Here is a 23,274-nt window from a genome sequence, read left to right as displayed (position 1 = left end):
CTGTTTTCCACAATTAATTCTGATATAACTCAGTGATATAGCAGTATATCTGTCACCTGGCTTCGTCACACTTTCCACTAAATGGACAACACGCCTACCCTGTGCACAGACAGTGCAATGTCTCTGTTTCTGTACAGTGACCTTCCCAGTTTGAGGCTCCAGTTAATCTGTGTATATATTTCTAACTGTATTTCCATATCCATCTCATTTCAGGCTGTAACATTTGCACTGGCCTACAAGACAAGATGGTCACAGTAGCTGTGTTACAGCAGTCAATGGTTTTAGCTGAAAACCCCATGATCCCAAATTAGTGAGAGTATAAATATGTTGTACACTACAGTACAAGCCTGCATTCTTGTACAGACTGCTGTGAAAGGAGGGTGTCGATGCAATACTCGCAGTTGAGTAATGTACTAGAACATCTGTAGCTTGGTTGATGGAGTCATGACTCTTTTAGATATACAAGCAGAATAATGTGCGGATGCTAATGCACCATTCCAGTAGTCCTCTATTCTACATGCTCAGAGGCAGTGAAGAAAAGTGCAGACAATGCAGTTTTTATGACACCAGCATTGATATGGAGTGGACCTGTGCCCAGAACAGCAAGTTTGGGAAAATAGAGTGCACCACGGTGCTCAGTAATGGTCTGCGCATCTCTGCAAGGTCACTGGTATACAAACGTTGTGTGCAGGTAAACTGGTTGGGTAGCTGGAACTGGGGGCCAGCTCAGTGTCAGAGGGCAGTCAGAGGTCTCATTGCACAGCATGCTGAATCAGAGTTGTATACTCCCAAAGTTGAATTTATGGATTTCAGTTAGTGATCCTATTTATACCTCCTAAAAATTAAATAAATGTATCCCCTACATGAATAAGAAATAAAATACTTCATATAAACCCATATGCATGTATATCTGCAATGGAGTTCTGCCGAATGCATATAGCTTATGCAGTCTTAGAAGCTGAGTGTGGCTGCAATATAAAGTGTGATTCACAATTCAACCGTGTGCTCCTCAATCACAGGGTTATGTTTTTTAACATGAGCTCTGCCATGCAGTTGTTTTGGCAAACTCTCAGATACCTTGAGCTGGTACAGCAGAAAACATAAGATCCCCATCTGATAACTGTAATCATCCTATGGATATATTTTTAGTCTCTATCCTTTATGTTAATATATGTCATGGGTACAGCATAGTATAGTAGTTGAATATATATAATTACATGTGCAGCTGGAATTATGTGCTTGTCTGGAAACCCTACTGATCTTAAAACTTAGTCCAGTGAATATTATTATTACTTCTTAAATTATAACCTTAATCCTGCATCAATTGGAGGACTGTATGTCAGTCAGAGATTGAGATTGCAATTCACAGTGTTCTGGATGAAAAATGTCTCAGGGAAGGCCTTGAAGACCAGAAAATTGGAAAATATACAGTATATAGAAAGGCATCAGAAGTTTTCAAATACAATATCTATAAATATGAACAATATTTTTATAATGGCCTGCTTGTATTATTAATGTATTATTGTAGAGAACATTAAACCTGACATAATTTGCTTGACGTTCTTTGACCATTCATCATTCAACATCTGGCTGTACTATTGTGAAATGAGATCAGCTGTGGAAATTAAATGTGTCTTTAAATGAAATGCCCTGAAGAAGGACGATTCATCTCAATATCCTGATTTCCAGTTCAAACACGTTTTCCACAAAATTCAAAAAGTGAAGACAACGGCAATATATAATGACAATCCCATAGCATGCCAATACCTGAATATGCATATTTATTAACTCATTCATATTATTATTCACGTAGCAATCCTTTCCATCTACTGGAGATGTAAAGTACTTTAAATGACAAAATATCATATACAGCTGTAATCATTCAGACTTAAGGAGTAGAGGGAAAGGGAGAAAATGTTTATTTTTCCGTTGTGAAGATCCTGCTGCAGTACATCACTGTCTGTCTGGGTTTTATTCATATTAACCTCTAAAACAGCAGATTATAAACATATAGGCCTAGAGATGTATTTTCTGATTCCTTCCTGTTAATTGTACCAATCGTACCATAGTATTATAGTTAAAAATACCTTTACATATAATTAATGGAAAACATATATAAATATTTGTGTGTCTATGTATATATATATATATATATATATATATATATTGACGGGTGACAAATTAAAGAAAAAACAACATAAAGTGTCTCAGTAAGGTGTTGGGCACCACAAGCCCCCAGCTTCAATGCATCTTGGCATAGATTCTACGAGTCTCTGGAACTCTACTGGAGGGATGGAACACCATTCTTCCAAAATATATTCCCTCATTTGGTGTTTTGATGATGGTGGTGGAGAGCGCTGTTTAACATGTTGGTCCAAAATCTTCCATAGGTTAACTGGGCCTGCTCAGCATTTATATACATGCCACAGAGCATGATAGGATGTTAATTGCTTAATTGTATCGTGCAGTACACCTCTTTGGAGGCATCTGGATACATTATGTTCCTCCACTCATTTATTCAGGTTTTTCCTTTAATTTGTCACCCGTCTGTATGCATATACAGTACTGTGCAACAGGTTTAGGCAGGTGTGAATAAATGCTGTAAAGTAAGAATGCTTTCAAAAATAGACCTGTTAATAGATTATATTTATCAATTAACTTAATGCTAAGTGAGTGAACAGAAGAAAAATCTACATCAAATCGATATTTGGTGTGACCACCCTTTGCCTTCAAAACAGCATCAATTCTTCTAGGTACACTTGCACACAGTTTTTGAAGGACCTCGGCAGGTAGGTTGGCCAAACATCTTGGAGAACTAACCACAGTTCTTCTGTGGATTTAGGCAGCCTCAGTTGCTTCCCTCTCTTCATGTAATCCCAGACCAACTTCCAGGACTCTTTGTTTTTCTTTATGCTGAAGATAGTTATTAATGACTTTTGCTGCATGTTTGGGGTCGTTGTCATGCTGCAGAATAAATCCGGGGCCAATCAGATGCCTCCCTGATGGTATTGCATGATGGATAAGCATCTGCCTGTACTTCTCAGCATTGAGGAAACCATTAATTCTGACCAAATCCCCAACTCCATTTACAGAAATGCAGCCCCAAACTTACAAGGAACCTCCACCATGCTTCACTGTTGCCTGCAGACACTCATTCGTGTACCGCTCTCCAGCCCTTCGGCGAACAAACTGCCTTCTGCTGCAGCCAAATATTTAAAATCGTGGCTCATTAGTCCAGAGCACCTGCTGCCATTTTTCTGCACCCCAGTTCCTGTGTTTTATGCATAGTTGAGTCACTTGGCCTTGTTGTCACGTCCGAGGTATGTCTATTTGGCTGCAGGTCTTCCATGAAGGCCACTTCTGACCAGACATCTCTGGACAGTAGCTGGGTGTACCAGGGTCCCACTGTTTTTTGCCAGTTCTGAGCTGATGGCACTGCTGGACATCTTCCGATTGCGAAGGGAAGTAAGCATGATGTGTCTTTCATCTGCTGCAGTAAGTTTCCTTGGCCGACCACTGTGTCTACGGTCCTCAAGGTTGCCCGTTTCTTTGTGCTTCTTCAAAAGAGCTTGGAAAGCACATCTGGAAACCCCTGTCTGTCTTGAAATTTCTGCCTGGGGGAGACCTTGCTGATGCAGTATAACTACCTTGTGTCTTGTTGCTGTGCTTCATTCTTGCCATGGTGTATGACTTTTGACAGTAAACTGTCTTCAACAACCTCACCTTGTTAGCTGAGTTTGGCTGTTCCTCAGCTAGTTGTATTCCTCCTACACAGCTGTTTCTGTTTCAGTTAATGATTGTGTTTCAACCTACATATTGAATTGATGATCATTAGCACCTATTTGGTATAATTGTTTAATCATACACCTGACTATATGCCTACAAAATCCCTGACTTAATGCAAGTGTACCTAGAAGAATTGATGCTGTTTTGAAGGCAAAGGGTGGTCACACTAAATATCGATTTGATTTAGATTTTTCTTCTGTTCACTCACTTTACATTTAGTTAATTGATAAATATAATCTATTAACATGTCTATTTTTGAAAGCATTTTTACTTTACAGCATTTACAGCCTAAAACTTTTGCACAGTACTGTATATACATAGAGACATGATTGTTTTACAGATGGAATAATATATAAACTCTCCTCTCTTTCTTGGATCTCTCACACGAATACATAACAGCTCTGAAGCCTTACATTTCACCAATCCTGCTTTGAATCTTAAACATTTTGGTCTCCTTCTAATGATGCCTTATCTTTATGAAGCATGACCTGGTATATCTAATGAAAGGCTTCATTTCTACCACACAATCAGTCATTACAGATGGCAATCATACACATATTGTTCCCTTAAAATAGACCAGAAACCAGGTTGTTTCTGTGGCCTAATCAAAATGTACATTTTTGACTGCTGTAAGCCTGTGAGTTAAACATCATATTTAGCTTTTCTCTGGATTCAGGTTGGATTTCAGTATATAGAACAGGATATTATGCTGGTCCTTCTTTTCTTGTTCTGTTATATCTCAGTCCTGGTTACCCCATTACTGATCATTTATAATAATGACTTTGTAAGTGACAACAACACAGAACTGTGTTATTACACAATCAGTCGCTGAGCAGCATTGATATCACTGCATATTACCAAGTAGCTGTTTCTTTGTTTGTTTTAAAATGCATAATAGGGTGTTTATGTATGACTCATTTTGGATGTGGTTGTCCAGTTGCATCTCAAATCCTCAGTAGCAACACTCACAGAGAAGCAAAATCTATTAAATCTGTGGCTTGGGTTCTGTCTTAATGACCAGAGGGTGAATGCATCTTGCATTTTCAGCTGTCTTGCCTGGTGGTTGGGCCTTCGTTCAGAGTACAGAGAGAGTGCATGGCATGCCACATACTGAATGTAATGATTTTTGTTGTTTACTGTGTATCCAGGTCTTAAACCTATTTTATAATTTTTTTCTTGTATGTATGCTTGTTTTATCCATGAGTCACCACCGAAATTCTTCTATGCCTATAAAAAACATTTACTGGATGGAGAGGTGCAAGTAAATATCACAAAAGGGCCTATCAAGGCAAATGAATGCAGATTGACAGACTTTGTTTCATCAGCAACTCCTTGACAGCATTGGTTGGTTGTGGTACACATTATTTAATTTCTTCTGGGTTTATTTTTGTTTCTGTTTGTTAGTTTCTTTTTCTTTTTTTTCTTTTTTTTGGGGGTTTACACGGTTGCTTTTATGTGTTTGTGATGTTATTCTCAGACCTTGGTCAGTTGTAATAATATAGACCGGTGCTGTATTTTAATCTGTTCATCTTCTTCCCCCTCTCTCTTTCTCTTGGTGTTATTTTCCAGGAATTTTTTTTTTTCAGAAATGCCTCAGAATATTTAGTGCTTTAATTGTCTATTTACATTCCCAGGCTGGTGAGATAGATTTTAGATCTTTGAAGGTACACCTTGCCTAAGGCGTGAAAGAGCGAATATTGTATGTTTTACTATCTGCTCCATTTATGACCAAAGTAGAGATTAAAGGGAAAAGCCTGTGGGACCATGAACACCTATTTCACTGTTTCTCAGATGGGCACAGACTATTGTCATAGTACTTCACAATGTGAATCAACAAAAGAGGCAGCTGATAACTTGACCGTGACATGACTAATCTGTCTTCCTGTTTCTCTCTTTTTTCTTTTTACTTTGCATTTGGATCCATTTGTTTTCCTGTCTTGGGGTGCTTGGTACAGGAAACATTCAGTGACTCTTCCATTTTGTGTTGTGTCCCATGCATTCGTTCCTCCACGTGCCGTGCCTTAGTGTGAAAGACTAATGTTTGTGGGGAAATGTCTGTTTACAGTCCTGTGATGTCCTCCTCTAATGAATGGCCCTCTCAGATACCAGGTAAAGGGAAATCCTGAGACAATATATTCAATCACCTCTTCTCTGCTGATGCCAAAGTGTGTGTTAAGGCCAATGGTCAGTTTATGATAATGGCTTTGATTTTAAATGTGTCTTTGTTCTTAGCAAATATTCAATATTGCATTGGGTCCATTATTATTTAGCAGGTCTCAATATGTAATGTAATATATGACTGCTGTGGAAAAAAATATAAAAAACATCCACTTCTGAATGCACAGCCATGACACATGCAAACATCCACATACTCTTGTTCAAATAAAGATGCAGTTTACAGATGGATACTGAATCACCACTCAGGCTGTTGTTTGCGATTTAGCTGTTTGTTCTTGTGGATTTTGAAATATGTTGCAGGTTTCTATGGTAACCTGAATACAATATAGGTTTTGAATAAGAGCCCAGAAAGTCTCTCTCTGCTATCAATGCTGCATAGTGCAGTTCTGCCACTGCACAGCCTGCTGCCTGAGCACACAATGCTGCCTGAGCACACACTACAGATTGGGGCTCAGGAGCCATTTCTCAAACAGGTTCCTTTATCCTGTTTTAGATTAATACATCGCACCATGCTAAAGTGCACCCCAGGGAAAGAGACTGTGTGAGACTGTGTCTTAATTTAAAAAGGTACAAAAGATGGAACCCCATTTGTTTCAATTCTGGTATTTAGGTAGGAAGAATGCAAATATGTGTGTGTGTGTGTGTGTGTGTGTGTGTGTGTGTGTGTGTGTGTATACATATATTTAGGTTTTAATAGAGACAAAGTAATCTTTCAAGTTCAAAAATCCAACATTCACATCAAACATTTCCTCTGATGTTAAATGTAATTTCTATTGATATTTATAGAAGATAAAAACATGCTCACCAATCTGTATGTTTCTATTGTGCGGATGAGTCAAATGAGTCAAAGTTAATATCAGTTTTTTTCAAATCCCCAATTACCATTTTTTCTCCTTCCTATGATTACATACTTCCTATGTAAACAACAGACTGAGCTCTGGACTAAATTGCAATCTGGACTGGTCACAGGACTGCGGCGTTTCCCTCTGTTGCTGGTGTCTGGGAGGGCTAGCTTTGGTATCACATTGCCTTGCTGTGTTAAGCCTGTGTTGAAAGTTCACCAGTGAGTGTGTTAATGGTGGCCACTCTTGCAGACATCCGAGACACTGGTGCCAAACCCGTGATGGTCTACATCCATGGAGGTTCCTACATGGAGGGCACAGGAAACATGATTGATGGCAGCGTCCTGGCCAGCTATGGTAACGTCATCGTCATCACGCTGAACTACAGGGTGGGAGTTCTAGGTAAGCACACTTCCTTTCTTTATAACCAAGTGTGGTGGGGTGAAACTGCTCCTACAGACCAGCAACACCTGTGGAGACCCTCACTGCTCTGTTATTGTAGGATGGAAACAGTGAGAGCATGACAGAACATGGGGCAGCAGGTTAAGAGACAGAGGATTTTGCAAAGAATGGAGAGATTTTGGAAGCCATTGGAAGCAGGAGAGCCGCAGGGTGTTTGTGTGCTTGCCCACAAATGTATAGTGCGCTTATGGGACTTGTGTACTACTGATAGACTTTAGTGATATATGATTATTATTTCTAATAGCTCTTAGCATTAATTATGCAATTTATGTTGATATTTGTCAAGTAATCCTGATTCAATTTAAAGTTGTTTTTTAACTAAATATGTATTTTATGCATTTTCTACATTTATTTATTTATTTCAACAAAATGTAAGCTGTTTCTCAAATTGAAAAATGTGCTTAGTTCAAATGTGTTGAAAATCCTTACACAAGTAATGCTGTAGTGTGCTTGTGTGAGTGTAGGGAGTGTGGAGGCTGTTTCAGGGATGACTCTATAGGACTATGCTACCACCAGCTGTGCTCTGTGAAGTACTTATTTAGAGGTGGATTGTTAATCAAGAAAAACTTTTTACTAAATCTAAAGAATGGAAAGACTTGCATGGAAGGATAGAGAGAAAGGAAAGGAGATGATGAGAGATAAATAAAGTGGATTGCTTGAGTATGTACCCCCCCAAGGACTTTTGAACATTTTGTAATGTTACAATCTGGAACTAAATGATTTAATTGAAATTTTCTGTCACTGATCTAGACAAAGTATTACATAATGTTGATGTTGGAAAAACTGAAATGTCTTGATTGCATAAGTACTCATCCCCTTTGCTAAAACACTTAAATTAGTTGTGGTGCAGCCAGTTGCCTTCAGAAGTCACATAATTAGTTGAATATAGTCCACCTGTGTGCAATTAGTGTCACATGATCCCTGGTTAAATACACCTGTTTCTGGAAGGCCACAGAATATGTCAGAGGGCATATCCAAACAACCACACCATGAATAAAAGTTCTGGAAAAGTACCAGTCAGGGTACAGTTAAATCCATTATAAACAAATTGAAAGAATATGACACAACCATGACTCTGCTTAGAGCAGGCCGTCCACCAAAAATATGTGAGCAGGCAAGGAGGTCGGTAGTCAGAGAATCCACCAAGAGGCCAATGGTAACTCTGATGGAGCTACAGAGTTCCACGGCCAGGATTGGATAAACTGTGCATATTTCAACTATTATGCAGGTGCTCAACAAAACTGGGCTATATGGAAGAATGGTGCAAAGAAAGCCATTGCTGAAAATCCATCACAATAAATCCCATTTGGATTTTGCCAGAAGGAAAAGATGTTGAAAAGGTTCCCTGACCAAAATTGACCTAAATGCAAGCTATTTGTGGCACAAATCAAACATTGCCGCTAGACTTCAGGTTTTAGGGGGGCTATGAAACGATGCCCAGGAGCTGCTGACGGTCTTTGCCCCAGTAAGAGCGGGGGGGGTGTGGGGGGTGCTGATGGTCTTTTCTCCGGTAAGGGGGGGAGGGTTCTTTTATTTAGGGGGTGCTATAGCCCACCTAAAATATGTCTAGCTACGTCCCTGATCAAGACAATGACCTAAACACAGAGTCAATGCTACACTGGAGTGGTTAAAAACAAGAAGCTGAGTGTCCTAGAATGTCACAATCAAAGTCCAGACCTCAATCCAATTGAAAATCTGTGGCAAGGCTTGAAAGTTTCTGTTAACCAATGCTGCCCATTCAACTTGAGAGAGCTTGAGCAATTGTGCCAAGAAGTATGGGCAAACATTACAGGAACCAGATGTGCCTCACTGTTTTAGTGACTCACTGCTGTAATTGCTGCCAAAGGTGGTTCTACCATGTATTCTTCAGGGGTGAATACTTAAGCAACTAACACCTTTCAGTTTTTTATTTAATTAACTTTTGTTTCACAATAAAGAAAATATTTTGCACCTTCAAGGATTGTAACATAACAAAATGTGAAAATGTTATTTGGGGGTGACTACTTATGCAATCCACTGTAATGAGAGAGAAGTGTGAAATGGGAAAGAGGGAATAGGATTGTGGAAGAATAAAGGAGAATCAAAGTCAGAAAGGGAGAGAGATGACAGAAAGATGGAGAGTGAGGGAAGGAAAGAGAGAGGGTGGAAAAAGATGAGAGAGATGGAGGCAGGGTGAAAGATGAGAGAGACAGAGGGAGAGAGAGAGAGAGAAAAAGTGAGAGAAGGAAGCTGAATGACTGCAGTCAGTCTCTAGATCACAGGAGATTCCCTCAGCATGATGTCACATTTGCATCTGCAACAAATCAAAATGGTGTTGAGTTAAGCCCAGGAGCCAGGGCTGGAATCCAGCACACATGTAACAGTGGCACAGAGCAAGGTGATCAGAGGGCCAAGAGGAGCCAGCAGACTTGCCTCTATAGCTGTCAGCTTGGCCTCCTCTGAGATATGCTGTACAAAAACACAGAGTAGCAGATGCACAGCCCTGGCCTCAGAGCTGGGGTCGCCACATAATGTAGGTCCTTGATTGACATAAATTTGATTTAGATGGTTTGGTTTAGTTTTACTCGGATACTCGGATATCACATTTTCAAACAGGTTTAGTGCCTCTGGGTTTGAGAAGAGTGAGATGACATGCCATCTGAGGCAGGAAAGCATGGCAGCAGAACGCTGGTAGAGAGGCCTGTAATAAAGAACAGCATATGACTTCAGAGCTGTGATCAGAGTCACAGTTGACTGATAAAGTGTGATAGATGCTCTACTTTTGCCCCTTAAGAGCACTTTACAACATGGAAGAGAGAAAAATGAAAAAATAATACATACAGTGGCTCTCAAAAGTATTCACCCCCCTTGGACTTTTCCACATTTCATTGTGTTACAACATGAAATCAGAATGGAGTTTTTGCCACTGATCAACACAGAAAATGATCATAATTTCAAAGTGAAAAATATAATCTGCAAATTGTTCTAAATTAATTACAAATAAAAAAATAAGTAATAAGTCTACACAGTAGCGCAGCCTGACACCTTGGGAGCCCACACCACCCCTCCTCAATAGGCATTGTGCCTGCCAACACAATGCCTTTAATGATGCTGTAATGCTTATGATGTTTCTGCTGTAGTTGGTGCCAGTGTAGTCTGTGTGGCAGCTGTGTAGGTGGACAATATCACTAGTGAGCTTAACAAAGCAAATACTACCCTGCATCTCCACTGCCACTAAAGGTTAATGCTCTTACATCCAACAGTGCATCAGGACTGTGCTAATGCATCCCAAATATTGTCACTCACCCCACTGATAGACTTCCAACTCTCTATCAAATGAGGTTGTTTCCAAAACCTCCCATCTCCCAACATCCTACCTCCTTCAGACAGTGCTGCACAGGTGTACCGTAATGTTCATTGCAGGGATTATTGCTGTGAAATACCTTGTCGTTTAAAAAATAGTTTTTGTTTGTTTTGTTTTGTTTTGTGAAATACCTTTTCGTTTAAAAACTAGTTTTTGATTGTTTTCCAGATGAAAACAAGATAGCAAGTCAGTAGTACCACCATAGACAAGAAAGTATAAAGGTATGTTTTGATAGCACATCACAGCTTGTGAAGGCTGCAGTGGTCCACATCGTATGGGTGTCCTAGCCAAGATGGTGATGGACTTTTTAATAATACTAAAGAAGGAAAGTAAAGCTTTTGATTGCCCATTCTAAAACTTTCAACACTTTGCCCTCAAGGATGTTCCTCCAGTATGTTAATTGGAATATTCTAAATGATGTCATTAGAAATGTGATTTAAATTCAAAGCTGAACAATACTAAGCTCAAAAAATACTAATGAAAAAGAGGGGAATTTTAATTAAGAAGCCTAAAAGAATGAACAGAAATAACCCTGGCTGAGTGAATTAGAGGGGATAACTAATGTGGATGGAGGAAAGGAGGGTAGTGATGGAACAGCTCTAACTGACTGATACAGGACACAAAGCCTGGACTGTCTACAATTAGATAATATTAATCATGTGTTGCTTTGTTACTGAGCAAGAGCTTGAGCTCAAACAATAATTTTGGACAAATTATTACTGCACTTCACACAGGGAATATTTGGGCCAATTGTACACTTGTAGCTGGTGATTTAACACCTTTAATACCATTCATTTGTTTTCACTTGAAAAGCAAATTATATAATTTGTGTGTGTGTGTGTGTATATATATATATATAATTTGGGAATTTTGTTTGGAAATGAGGTTTAATTTGTCTTTTGAAAAAAATTAAAACAATAATAACATTTATAATATTTTGGTAGAAAAGGGATGAATCTTATGGTCCAGGCATTTGGTTTTAATATAAGGGGAAATGTAAGAATTAAATACACAGTTGGCCACCTTCTCAACTACTATGCAGCTCTCTCCCTCCCTCTCCCTCTCACTCTGTTTTCCCTTTCTCTCTCATTCGTTCTTGTACTTGAAAATTAAAAGTGTAAATATATAGATATAAAAACAGTACAAATCTGGATGTAAAGAATCCAATGTTAAACTGGAAAGGCTTTGATTACATTTTCAGAATTATAATAGATAAAATAAATCTACCATTTTTTTCCCTGTATTGTTATCAGATCACTTACATATTTATTGCATGATTATTAGGCATTTGTATTAGAATGCTAATTTTCATTTTCAAAAGCCTGAGCTGCAGTTGTATTGGATTCCTCAGTGAATAACCCATGAGCTAGCATTAAAACCCTGCTTTCTGTGGTTGGTTAATACTCTGTTCTAACTTGGTTAATTATGGAACTGAGGGCGTGGAATGCCCTGTACTGGAACACTTGGCCATTCTGCTCATGTTCTGAGGCCTGGGCTGGACTGGCAGGGTTGAGCACTGGGGTGCAGGGAGCTTGGTAGGGGAACAAATGGGAGGTCTGTGTACTCCAGCTATCGATTAGCATGTGGTGAAACAGTAGAAGTGATGTGCTGTTGCTGAAACTGTGTCTCTTTAATAATGTGTAATGAGTTCCAGACAGAGGGGAGTATCTTGTATCACTGCTCTTTATAAATATAATCACTCATCCACTCTCCAGAGCATGTCAATTTCCCCATCCTATGGGGAAGACTTAATTACTGCTTCCAACCGCATTAAACATTTACAAAGTCTGTTTCTTGCCAAAAAACAAGGTGATGCTTTTAATTTCAGCCAACTGCTACCTAGTTTGACCAGGATGTACATATGCAAATTGTACTTATAAGCTAAATTGAATAAAAAGTCATATAAAAAAGTATTCCTCACCAAGCCTGTCCTCACTGGTTTGGCTTTCAGGGCATGAAACATTCTCACAGGAGACTATAACTGAATCAGCTTTAACTATGTTTGTTCACATGTGTATCTCTGGTTCTGAGAAAGGCTGTTGGGAATTGCTACCGGGTGTGGTGAGAGTGAGGCCAATGTAGTTCTCTGAAAATATCACTGAGAGTAGGTGATGTGTTGCATTAGAGAGGTATTTATACTTAATGCTGCAGGCCTGTGGTTTTACATAAAGGCATCAAGTTTAATAATTTCAGAAATTACACTAATAGAGATGATGCACAAATAATGAAATCTCACAAAGTGTCACAGAATAATAGCAGCACATACTGAAATTCTCAGTCTCTACACATGCAGTTAGAGACGACAGGAGATACTGAATATCAATGCTATTCATGATTATGATTATTATGATGATGATGATGATTATTATTATTATTATTAGTAGTATTATTATTATTATAGGGTAAATATTATGTTTTTCTTTATAACTACACACCTATATACTGCTTATGTTGAAATATGGGTTTACAAAACTGTCGTCTAGGGAGAGTTGAGGTGGAATAGTCAGGCATGATGTAAGGTGCTGAATCCTGTGTTCCTGGAGCAGCTCTAGCTGACGATTAGCTGGGGCAACATGCGCCTAGGAAGGATGGCAACACAAATGAATCATCAGCGTGGATGTGCAGCATGTCAGCCATTAACATGCAGGAGACAATGCCAAAGATTTTCTTGGCTTCGTTGGCATTTGGATGATTTGATACAAATGAAGTAGCTGAGAAGAAAACATTTACTCATCCTATTAATGTCAGAGTGCAAATTATTGAAATAATGGTTTTCATAAACTATTCCTCTGCGACTCATCACCATACTCAAATTGCATCACAGATTATTTTGAAGGAATTTCAAACACTGCTATTGCACAGTGCTGAGACCATGCTCAGGTCAGGTGTACATATCTGCTTTTCAATTTTGCAGTTTACTTAGAAATACCTTATGGCAGAAGCAGTGATAACCTCTCACTTTTATGCACCTGAATGACACTGATTTCTTCAGTTTTCAAAGCCAAATGCTTCAACAAGTGAAACTGCCCCACTCTTATAATAAGGGCTTTCTGGAACTGTCTTCAAAGAAGGAGTTTTTAAGTGATAATCAATAAAAAATAAATCAACAATTTAGAAATACCAGTCTTTAGATTTGCAAGTCAGATATAATCTGCATTTCTGCAATACAGAGATTACTCAATTACAAAAATATGTTATACATTTTTTTTATATAGGAACAAAATGCAGAGAAAAGAGAGACCTCACAAATGTCACTGCCTGTGTTTCAGACAAAAAAGACTTAATAATGATTCTGTTCTTCAGCAGAGACTGCAAAAAAAACATAGGGCTTTCACACAGCTTCAAAGACATCAAAGCATCTACCTAACAACTGTCTTCTGTCTAAGACTTCAGAAGCACTGTATGTGAGGACGAAGGATTTTTTCAAAGTGGATATTGGTTGAGCTCAAGTGTAGTTCATTCCTGCTCACAAAACTCTTTCAGTTTTGTGTTTCTGTTTAACTGGCGGTAGGATATCTTCATGCACCCTTTCCCTTGCCTAAGAGGCATTATTTAAATTAGCACATGTTTGATATCTGTGTTGTTGATTTTAAATATATATTGTTAAAATGTTGTCATTAAGATATTAGCTAGAAAATACAAAAGGCATGATCTGAGACAAAGAAGCCTGGTATGACTCCAGCTCGCTGTCACTGTAGTACTGTGATGTTCAACAATGTCTTGTAGCTACATACCGGAAACCACAAGAAAAAGAGGGAGAACAGGAATATACCCAAACAGTATAATATACAAATAAGAACATAAAATAAGAAACTTTACAATCTGAGTTTAATAACTTAGTGATCCAAGGATCACGTCCAGTCTATTTTGTATTTTCCCAAATTGTCGGCTTCAACCACATCACTGGGGAGTTTGTAACAACTCTCTGTGTGAAGAAGTGTCTCCTGTTTTCTATATTGAATGCCTTGAAGCCCAATTTCCATTTGTGTCCCTGGGTCCGAGTGTCCCTGCAGATCTAGAAAAGCTCCTCGGTTTGATGTGGTCAATGCCTTTCATGATTTTGAAGACTTAAATCAAGTCCCCATGATAGTCTTCTCCGTTCCAGTGTGAAAGGCTTCCCTTCAGACCTGGAATAAGTCTAGTTGCTCTCCTCTGAACTGCCTCTAGAGCAGCGATATCTTTCTTGAAGTGTGGAGCCCAGAACTGTACACAGTATCCAGATGAGCTCTAACTAGTGCATTAGTCTTCATATTTGCCTTACTTCCCTTGTTTCAAATTCTACACTTTTGACAATATACCCTAGCATTTTGTTTGCCTTTTTAATTTCTTCCCCACATTGTTTGGGTGGGGAAAGTGATGAGTCCACATAAATTTCTATATCTTTCTGATGCGTTACTTCTTCTAGTTCTATTCCTCCCATGGTATAATTATAGTGGATATTTGTATTACCTGCATGTAATACCTTGCATTTCTCCACATCTGCCAGGTGTCGGCCAACAACTGAATAATATCTTAAGTACTTTTGAATAACCTGAGCTGCCGAGATTGTATCTACTGAGCCACCTATTTTAGTATCATCTACCAATTTGACAAGTTTGCTAACTATCCCAGAGTCCAGATCATTAATATACATTAGAGAAAGCACATGCCATAGTCCTGTGGAACTACACCAATAGCATGTTCAAAAATCTCTAGTGCGGGACAGAAAAGACAGGTCAAAATCAGACGTGAATTCTTGAACCGGTAAACAGGGCAATGGAGGATAGTCTAGATTCTTGGTCAGGGAAAACACACAATAGGTCTAATAATCAGGCAAACAGGGTACAGAAGGAGATCCAAAAGATGGTGGTGAAACCACAGGCTGAGGTCAGGAATGTGAGAAATCAGGAACTGGAATTATAATGCTCAGTAGTGTAGCACAGGAGGCTAACAAGACTTTGCAACAAGCTGTAGAAACAGCGGGGGTTACATACTGAACTAATGAGCCAGGGCAATTGGGGGCAGGTGTGTTAATTGGCAAAACAGCAGAGTGCACTTGACCTGAAGTAACCCTGAGCATGGGAACAGAAAGCTGAGGAAGAGCAGAAGGTGAAAGACAGTGACCTCTGGTGGATAGACTGTGGAAAAGGTAAGGACATGACAATAGGTATGACATTTGCAGTTTTTCAATCAATTGGCAAATCCCCTGTTCTAAGTGTCAATTGGAATATTTTAGTTAGTGGCCTATAAATTATTTCCCTAATTTCTTTAAGTACTGTTGGGAATATACCATCTGGTCCAGGTGATTTGTTTGTTTTTAATTCTGCTAGTCCCTTTAGTACCTCCTCTTCATTTATCCTGATCTCTCTTAGAGTTTGACTGGACTGATTGTTAACCTGTGGCATGTCATTTGTTTTTTATTTTGTAAAAACCTCTGCCACATCTTGTTCATTTTTTAAGATACTTCCATTTTTAGCTCTTAGCCGTTTCACTTCCTCCTTTATTGATTTCTTGCTGTTATAGTACCAAAAAAAGCTCTTTGCATTAGTTTTAGCTCCAAGAGCTATGTTTCTTTCTATTTTCCTCTTTGCTTTTCTGATCCTTTTCTTAAGATCTCTTTGCAGTTCTATATATTCTTTGTATTTTGTTTCGTCTCTATATCTCTTGTATGCGCTATACAACATTTTCTATTTTTTTGCATATATCTATTAAACCATTTTGGCTAATGTTTTTTGGTAAAAATGTCTCCTAAGCCCCATGAAGTATATTTTTGAAATATAACCATCCATTTTTGACTGAATCTGTATTCAGTGTGCCCCAGTCTAAGTGCTGCTTCATACCTTCAAGGTTTGCTTTTCTAAAATTGTAGACCATTGTTTTAGACTTGGTCCTTGTTTTTTGAAAGAATGCCTCAAAACTAACCATACTGTGATAACAGTTTGCCATTGGTTCTCTAACTAATGCCCTTCTGACTCTATCTTGGTCATCTGAAAATATCAAATCAATGCCTGCACTTTCTCTGGTTGGTTCCCACAGAAATTGAGATAGAAAGCAGTCATTTGCCATCTCAACCATTTATATTTATATTTCCCAGTCTATGTGTGGGAAATTGAAATAACCCATTATATCAGACACATCCTGGATACATGCAGTCCTGATTGCATTGTACAATGCAACATCCTTCTGATTATCTGAATTTGGTGGTCTGTAACACACTCCTACCACTAATCCTCCAGATCCTTTATTCAAGAGTTTAACCCAGGTATTCTCTTTCGTTAGCAGGATCTAATTTGATTTCTTCTGCCTCAATGTCATTTCTGACATATAATGCTACCCCACCACCTCTTCATTTATGTCTGTCTCTCCAAAACGTTGTGTATCCTTTCAACTTGTATTCATCCCCATCATTTTCTGTAAGCCATATTTCCGTCACTCCTACAAAATCATAGTCACATGCCAGCACTGTGGCTTCTAGGTCTAACATCTTGTTCCTTATACTCCTGGCATTGAGGTACAAACATTTCAGGACTTTCCTACCAGCAATTTCCCTTGGTTTTCATTCCTTAGTGGAACATCTCCCATTGTCAGAGTTCCCTGTTCACCTGATCCCTAGTTTGAAGGATCCTCAATTACTCTGCACATACACTCTCCCAATGTGTTAGACCCCCTTCTGTTTAGATGTAGACCATCCTGATTGCACAGGTCTATCCCAGAAGGAAGACCAATGCCACATAAATGCCCCATTTTATTCAAAAGTTTAACCCACAACAATTTTGTTTTGTTAGCAGTATCTAATTTGAATTATTCTGCCTCAGTGTAATTTCTGATACATAATACTACCTGATTTGACTACTTCATTTATGAAGAGGTGGAGAGGTAGGCTTCATGTACAAAAATATTAAAAATGTGTTCCCATGCACTGCGGTTCGCTGTCATTTCCTCCTGCACTACAACATTATTTAGGACTTGAGAAATTCAGTATCACAGCAGCAACACACTGTCATCCCTCTATAGAACAACCACGTGCATTGAATTTGCATTGTGTACTTTATGATACATAGATAGATAGATAGATAGATAGATAGATAGATAGATAGATAGATAGATAGATAGATAGATAAGAATAAACTTCACATGTATTTCAATCATTAAGATTAAATGCACAATCTAATTTGACTCTGCAGTCCTGACCTCAGTGGAAAGGTTTTTACACCACTTAGGGACAAGGTTTAAAAAGGAGCAGTCTGGAGAAATAGGAGTGGAGAGGGGTTACAGTGAGTGTTCTGGTGCATTAAATTTAATAATCAGACCATTTTACCGGATAGATATCAGATTTGCCATAAAATGTAGGACAAGAACCATGCAAGAACAATTATATATTCATTATCCAAATACTATTTTCTTGAATTTCACAGGATAAGCACAAGTTTCTTTCTGAAAGTCATGTTTGTTTTGAAGTTTACAAAGGGGGGGAATGCTTAGTGTGCTGCACAAGATTGTATGTTAATTAGATCTTCTTGCAAAGATTAGGAAGCACTGGTTTAAAGGTTTAATGACTGGTTGAAACTAAACAGTTTTCACACTTATGAAAAGCCAATATGTGAATGTGCGTGTGTGTGAGATTCATACCCTGCTGGTAGAGGCACTCTGACTGGTGTAATCAGGACTGCTGTGTGAGTGGGAAGGAGGGCTGGCAGAGAGGGATCTTGCAGCACACATTGTGAGAGAATCCTCTGGGGGAGTAATCCACATCTCTGCGGACATGATCTGAGGTGTCAGTGCTACAGAGCTACCTGAGAGACTTACACTAAACCTGCAAGGTTTAGCAGCCGCCTGTCTCCGCCTTGAAGAGAATTCTCCCGAGCAGTGAAACCTGCTTCAAAACCCCACAGAGCTCTCCAGAGTGAGGGCTGCTGAGAGAGTGCTGGAGAGCCTGTGCTTCAGAGTGCAAATGTGCTCAGCATTCTCTGCTTCCACTGCTGACATTTACTGTAATCTCATTAAAACTGTAAATGTGTTTGCTGTCAAGCTGGATGGATGTTAACTGAGATGAAAGCCAAGCGAGTTATACAGACATATATGTATCATTTATTGCATGTTTGTCATACAGCCATTTTTACTGTTGTGTACACAAAGGCAATTTTGAGGAATGAGAGAGTGTGGAAAGCAAGTGCAAAATCAGAGCCCCCAATAACAGAAATAAACAGATTTATCGTGTGGGGTCAGATGGCACAACAAGCGGGGATGAAAATGAACATTTTCTGCTTGGCTCGCCTGAGCTTTTCTCTGTGATCAGCACTGCTTTCAGATGGGATTTCCATGAATGCTGTGCAGTGACGGCTGCCCAAGCAGCACAGACGTCCTCAGTCTCTGCAATGTGCTAAAGATCAGGTGTAGCCAATGAAATTAAACAAGACCAATTTCTCACAATGCAGAGACAGGCTTTATCCACTGCCCTGCGAGCACTCCCCCCATTCTGATGCTGATTGCTCTGAATTGGTTGTGACCCTTCTGTAAGTGGATGCACGACAGCTTGGCTATTTTTTTTTTAAAACAACACCTTGTATCTCCCCTCCTTGTGACACAGAAGGGATAAAGTGAGAATTCCAACACACTGTAAGATCATAAGAGCATCTCAACTGGCAGGAGTCTGGGAGGGTACAGATTGCATGCGGCAGGAATTTGGGAGGTTGCAGACCACGTGTGGCAGGAGTTTGGCAGGGTGCAGGCCGTATGTGAAAGAACCTCTGTGCAGTGTGACCTATGAGCTTCCAACCCAGGGAATTCACTGTCAGAAGGTCAATAAAACTCCAATAAACAATGCACAATAATGGATAGCTGTGAACAACTTTTATTCTGCTGGAATTGCTTTTCCACTGTCATTCAAATGGTTGATTGTCTATCTTGAGTATTTCTGTCTATTTCTGGAGCAGAAAGATTTGATCAGAATCAAATGTTGGAAGCAGATGAGGGGGTTTACATTATACTCTATTTGTGGTTGCTTCTCTACCTTTCTCTAGCTGTCTATGTGAAGCAGCAATGTACCTTTCTTCACTCATACGACTGACCCTGCCTATAGGATGTCTAAGAATAAACCTCAGACTTTTTTTTTGTTTATTTTCTTATTCTTATACCAAGCGAATTTGTTATTAACAATGTCCAGAAGCTGCAGAATTTACTTGTAGTGATTAATTACCTGTACTTTCGGGAGCTATTCAGGTTTCACCTTTAAAGGACATAGAATGGCTTTGGCCTTACCTCCTGGTCCATCGGGACTGGCTCCATGAGGAGTGTGGACTAAGAGTGGCAGTATGCTGGATCTTCATAGCCCACCCCATATCCCCAAAACACAGATCAAAGGTCACAGATAGAGACACAAAGATGACTAGATAATTTATATGAGTTAATGTGCTTTTTCCAAATCAGTGTTTGTTTATTTTTTTCTTTTTTGTTTTTATTTTTATTTTGTTCTTTTCCTGTGGAGGAGATGGGCAGAGGAAAGAGAACTTGTTTATCAGATGGAGACAGTGGAGTCAAGGCGCAGAGAATATTTGTGCTATAGTGGGCTGGTGAGTTTCCTGTCAGAAGAGATTTATATCTGCTCTGTAACGAAGGCTTGCTGCTCCCTGGCTTGTTAGAAGATTAATCACTGTTACTGCAGCCGCAGTATCAGTGAAGGGCTCAGGACCGCGCGCTACCCTCACAGGTGTGTGTTCACAGCTGCACGGTGTGCTGCAGGGCTGCTGCTCACACCACAAAGGAAGGTGTGCAGAGGAGTAGGGGTAGGGGGTGGGGAGTGGGTGAGGAATGGGAGGTAGGAGGAGTGGGGGAGGTGGCAGCAGAAGCATTGGAAGTGACACACAGCATACTGTGCCAGGACTCCGGAACAGAGGCAGCACTAAATGAAGGCGTCACTATGCCAAAGTGTGGCTGGGAAGAGAATAACAGTTTTCATTTTGCAGATAGCGGGACACCAAATTCCTCACATGCTTTTCTTCTGCTCAGCTGCTGAACAGAAATAGGGCCAAAAAATTGTGTGCTGTAGAGCTGATTGTTCATTTTTGGAGATCATTTCTCATCAACGTTTAGGTGAATTTTTCATGTGAAAGAAAGACATCTCTTTGTTGATTCCCCTTCCTTAGGAAACCCTCCCCTATGAAGAAAATAAAATTAATATGATCAGTACAATAAGGTAAAATAAATCAATTCACGGTTGGTAACAAATAGATAAATGTCTTCTGTTGTAGTATAGACTAATCCACACTCCTGACACACACATATTCTGCACACTATGCTGATCTGCGAGTCCAAAAAGGAAGCTGTTTGCCCCTTTCTTGGTGTGCTGGTAACAGGTACTCTGAATTCCCCTGCAGAGAGGACTAACACAGGAGTGAGGGTGAGGCACAGGGGAATCAGCAATGAGAAGAGCTGACTGTTCACTTCTCATCCTCACAAGATATGGCAGGATCACAAGAGAGGGAGGCCAGACACACTGACTGCATGGCTAACACAGTGATGGGCTGCAGTTGTGAGAGCACAGTTTGTAAGGAAACACATTTCCAGAAATTACACCCCCACTGTACTTACAGCACCACTGGTGCCTGCAAGAACCTCCCCTATCATTCCTCTCACTCCTGTATTTACACATGCCACTACCATACCTCTCTATTTATTATTCTTTCTTCCTTATCTCTTCTCCAGTTTCCCTTCTTCTTTTATTTCAATTGCATTAATATGATAATGATGGTGACAGAGTTTGTAATTTTGCTCAGATTTCCTCTCTGCATGTGGTCTCCCACTCTCCCAGTTGGTTATCAGAGGGTCTTTGAACTGCAGTCCAGCACCATTATCTGTAGATTTCAATTTATATCTTTAAATTGTAATAGAAAAATACGGTAGCACTGTATCCATGGGAAACCAGCACTAATCCTGCAGAACATTCTATGGAATTTTCTTGTAAGATAGCGATCTGTAGCTAACCTTGAACACTGTTAAAAATAGGATCTTGTGATTCCCTTGTGTTATGAGGGGCTCTTATTAGAGGCAACTGTGGTGCATCTCTGTGCAGAGTGATGAGACCTGCTTGTGCCAGTTTCCTCTGTGCAGCTCTCTGTGTCAGAGCTGTGTGCCTGAGACAGGTCAACACATTTCCACAGCTGTCCTCTACACTTAGGTCTTGCAAAGCGAAAAAAAAAATTATATTAATTCCTGTTGTTAACCAGAGCTTGCTGTCTGTGTGTAATATCTTCCATTTAGTTTATTTTATGTTTATTGATTTGTATATTTTCTTATTAATGTTTTTATTTACAAAAAAAATCTATTTAGCAAGTCTGTGCTGCTTAATGGTTTATTTAATCAGACTGAGATGTGTTGAGGGGGTGTGATACTGACCTACTTCTGTTATCATGGCTTTAGCTCACAAATTGAGCACGTACAGCTCTATTAGACCTTTGTTCTGTTTAAATAAAAAAATGAGTAAAGACATAAAATGGGTAGGAATATATATTTTGTTTGTATTTACAAAGATACTTAACAATGTATCTGATTTCTGAAGCACACAGCATTTCCATCCTAACCTTGAGCACATGTTTGGTACACAGGATGTGTAAGTGAGAGGCATGGATTGATAACTGGTAATCTGGTGCAGCTCAGCTCAGAGGTGCAGTGTGCAATAAGAGCCATGGGTAAAGCTTGTGGGTGTCTTCAGAAGAAGTGAAACACAGAGGACAGAGCAGTCCCTTAAAACATTATTAACACGCCACCCGCGCAGAGAAAGAATCACACAGGCCTAAATTTAAATGCAGAGAAATTCACCCACGCACATTCATTCTCACCCCACACACTAGCTCTCCAAGCAAGATTTTGCTTCCGTCCTCCCCCAGAACCTCGCACCCCCTCTTTCTAGCTCTCGCCACCCTCTCAGGACAAAGAGCCCCGCATGATGCAGCTAATTGAAAAAAATCACAATGCCTCAAATGGAATCAAAGCTGATACCCAGAGTAATAATTTTATATTCATTTAATGTATGTAAAGTAGATTCAGAGGCCTGTTTTGCAATTTAACACATGAAGAAGCAAAGGACGTGAGTGCGTGCGTTGGCACATCGGAGGCAGAGAAACCACATCTGTTTGCATCAGACCAGATGCATTTAAAAAATGCAAAGGCTTTTACTTCAGAGCAAGCTAAACTGTGTGCTGAGCAGTGGCATCTACTCTGTTTAAATTAAATTAAATAAAAACACAGTTTAATAATTAAAAAGAGAGGATGCACTGGCTATATAGTTTGAAGTATATAGAAAATAAAAATAAATTTGCATGCAATACTGAGAGGGGTTTTGTAGAGGATGCCGCACCTCCATGAAGCTCTTTAAATGTTTAAAGTGGCAGAATACAAATTCACCCTGTCTGGATCAATTGAACAAACTGCAAAGTCTCCCATGATATTGGATGGCTTCTGAGATCAAATCATTAGAATTATATTGTAGCTCAGGTCAGTAACAGGTACTCTGGTAGAATTCCAATATTGCAGGAGGGAATTTGTATTGCAGGGGTAGTCCTTCAGGCCTTCTGCAAGGGCACATCACTAAATTTCTCAATTTTTAACAATTAGCCCCTGACATGTCCTCCTTCGAAGATATATCAGATCTCTTAGAATAATCTTTCAAAAGCACCACAATTATTAGGT

General features: G+C 39.4%; 1 protein-coding gene across 3 annotated transcripts in view; it reads left to right on the top strand.

Annotated features, from left to right (window-relative positions):
* Window positions 1–23,274, top strand: part of nlgn3a (neuroligin 3a) — a 242,431-nt gene that overhangs the window by 107,827 nt on the left and 111,330 nt on the right. For all 3 annotated transcript variants that reach the window (XM_066715389.1, XM_066715388.1, XM_066715390.1), the window contains one exon: window positions 7,059–7,208. In XM_066715389.1, coding sequence (XP_066571486.1) covers window positions 7,059–7,208 — 150 coding nt within the window. The remainder of the gene's footprint in view (window positions 1–7,058; window positions 7,209–23,274) is intronic.

Source organism: Amia ocellicauda, chromosome 10 (assembly GCF_036373705.1).
Source record: "Amia ocellicauda isolate fAmiCal2 chromosome 10, fAmiCal2.hap1, whole genome shotgun sequence".
NCBI classification, from domain to species: Eukaryota; Metazoa; Chordata; class Actinopteri; order Amiiformes; family Amiidae; genus Amia; species Amia ocellicauda.
This window is presented reverse-complemented; position numbering and strand designations above follow the sequence as displayed.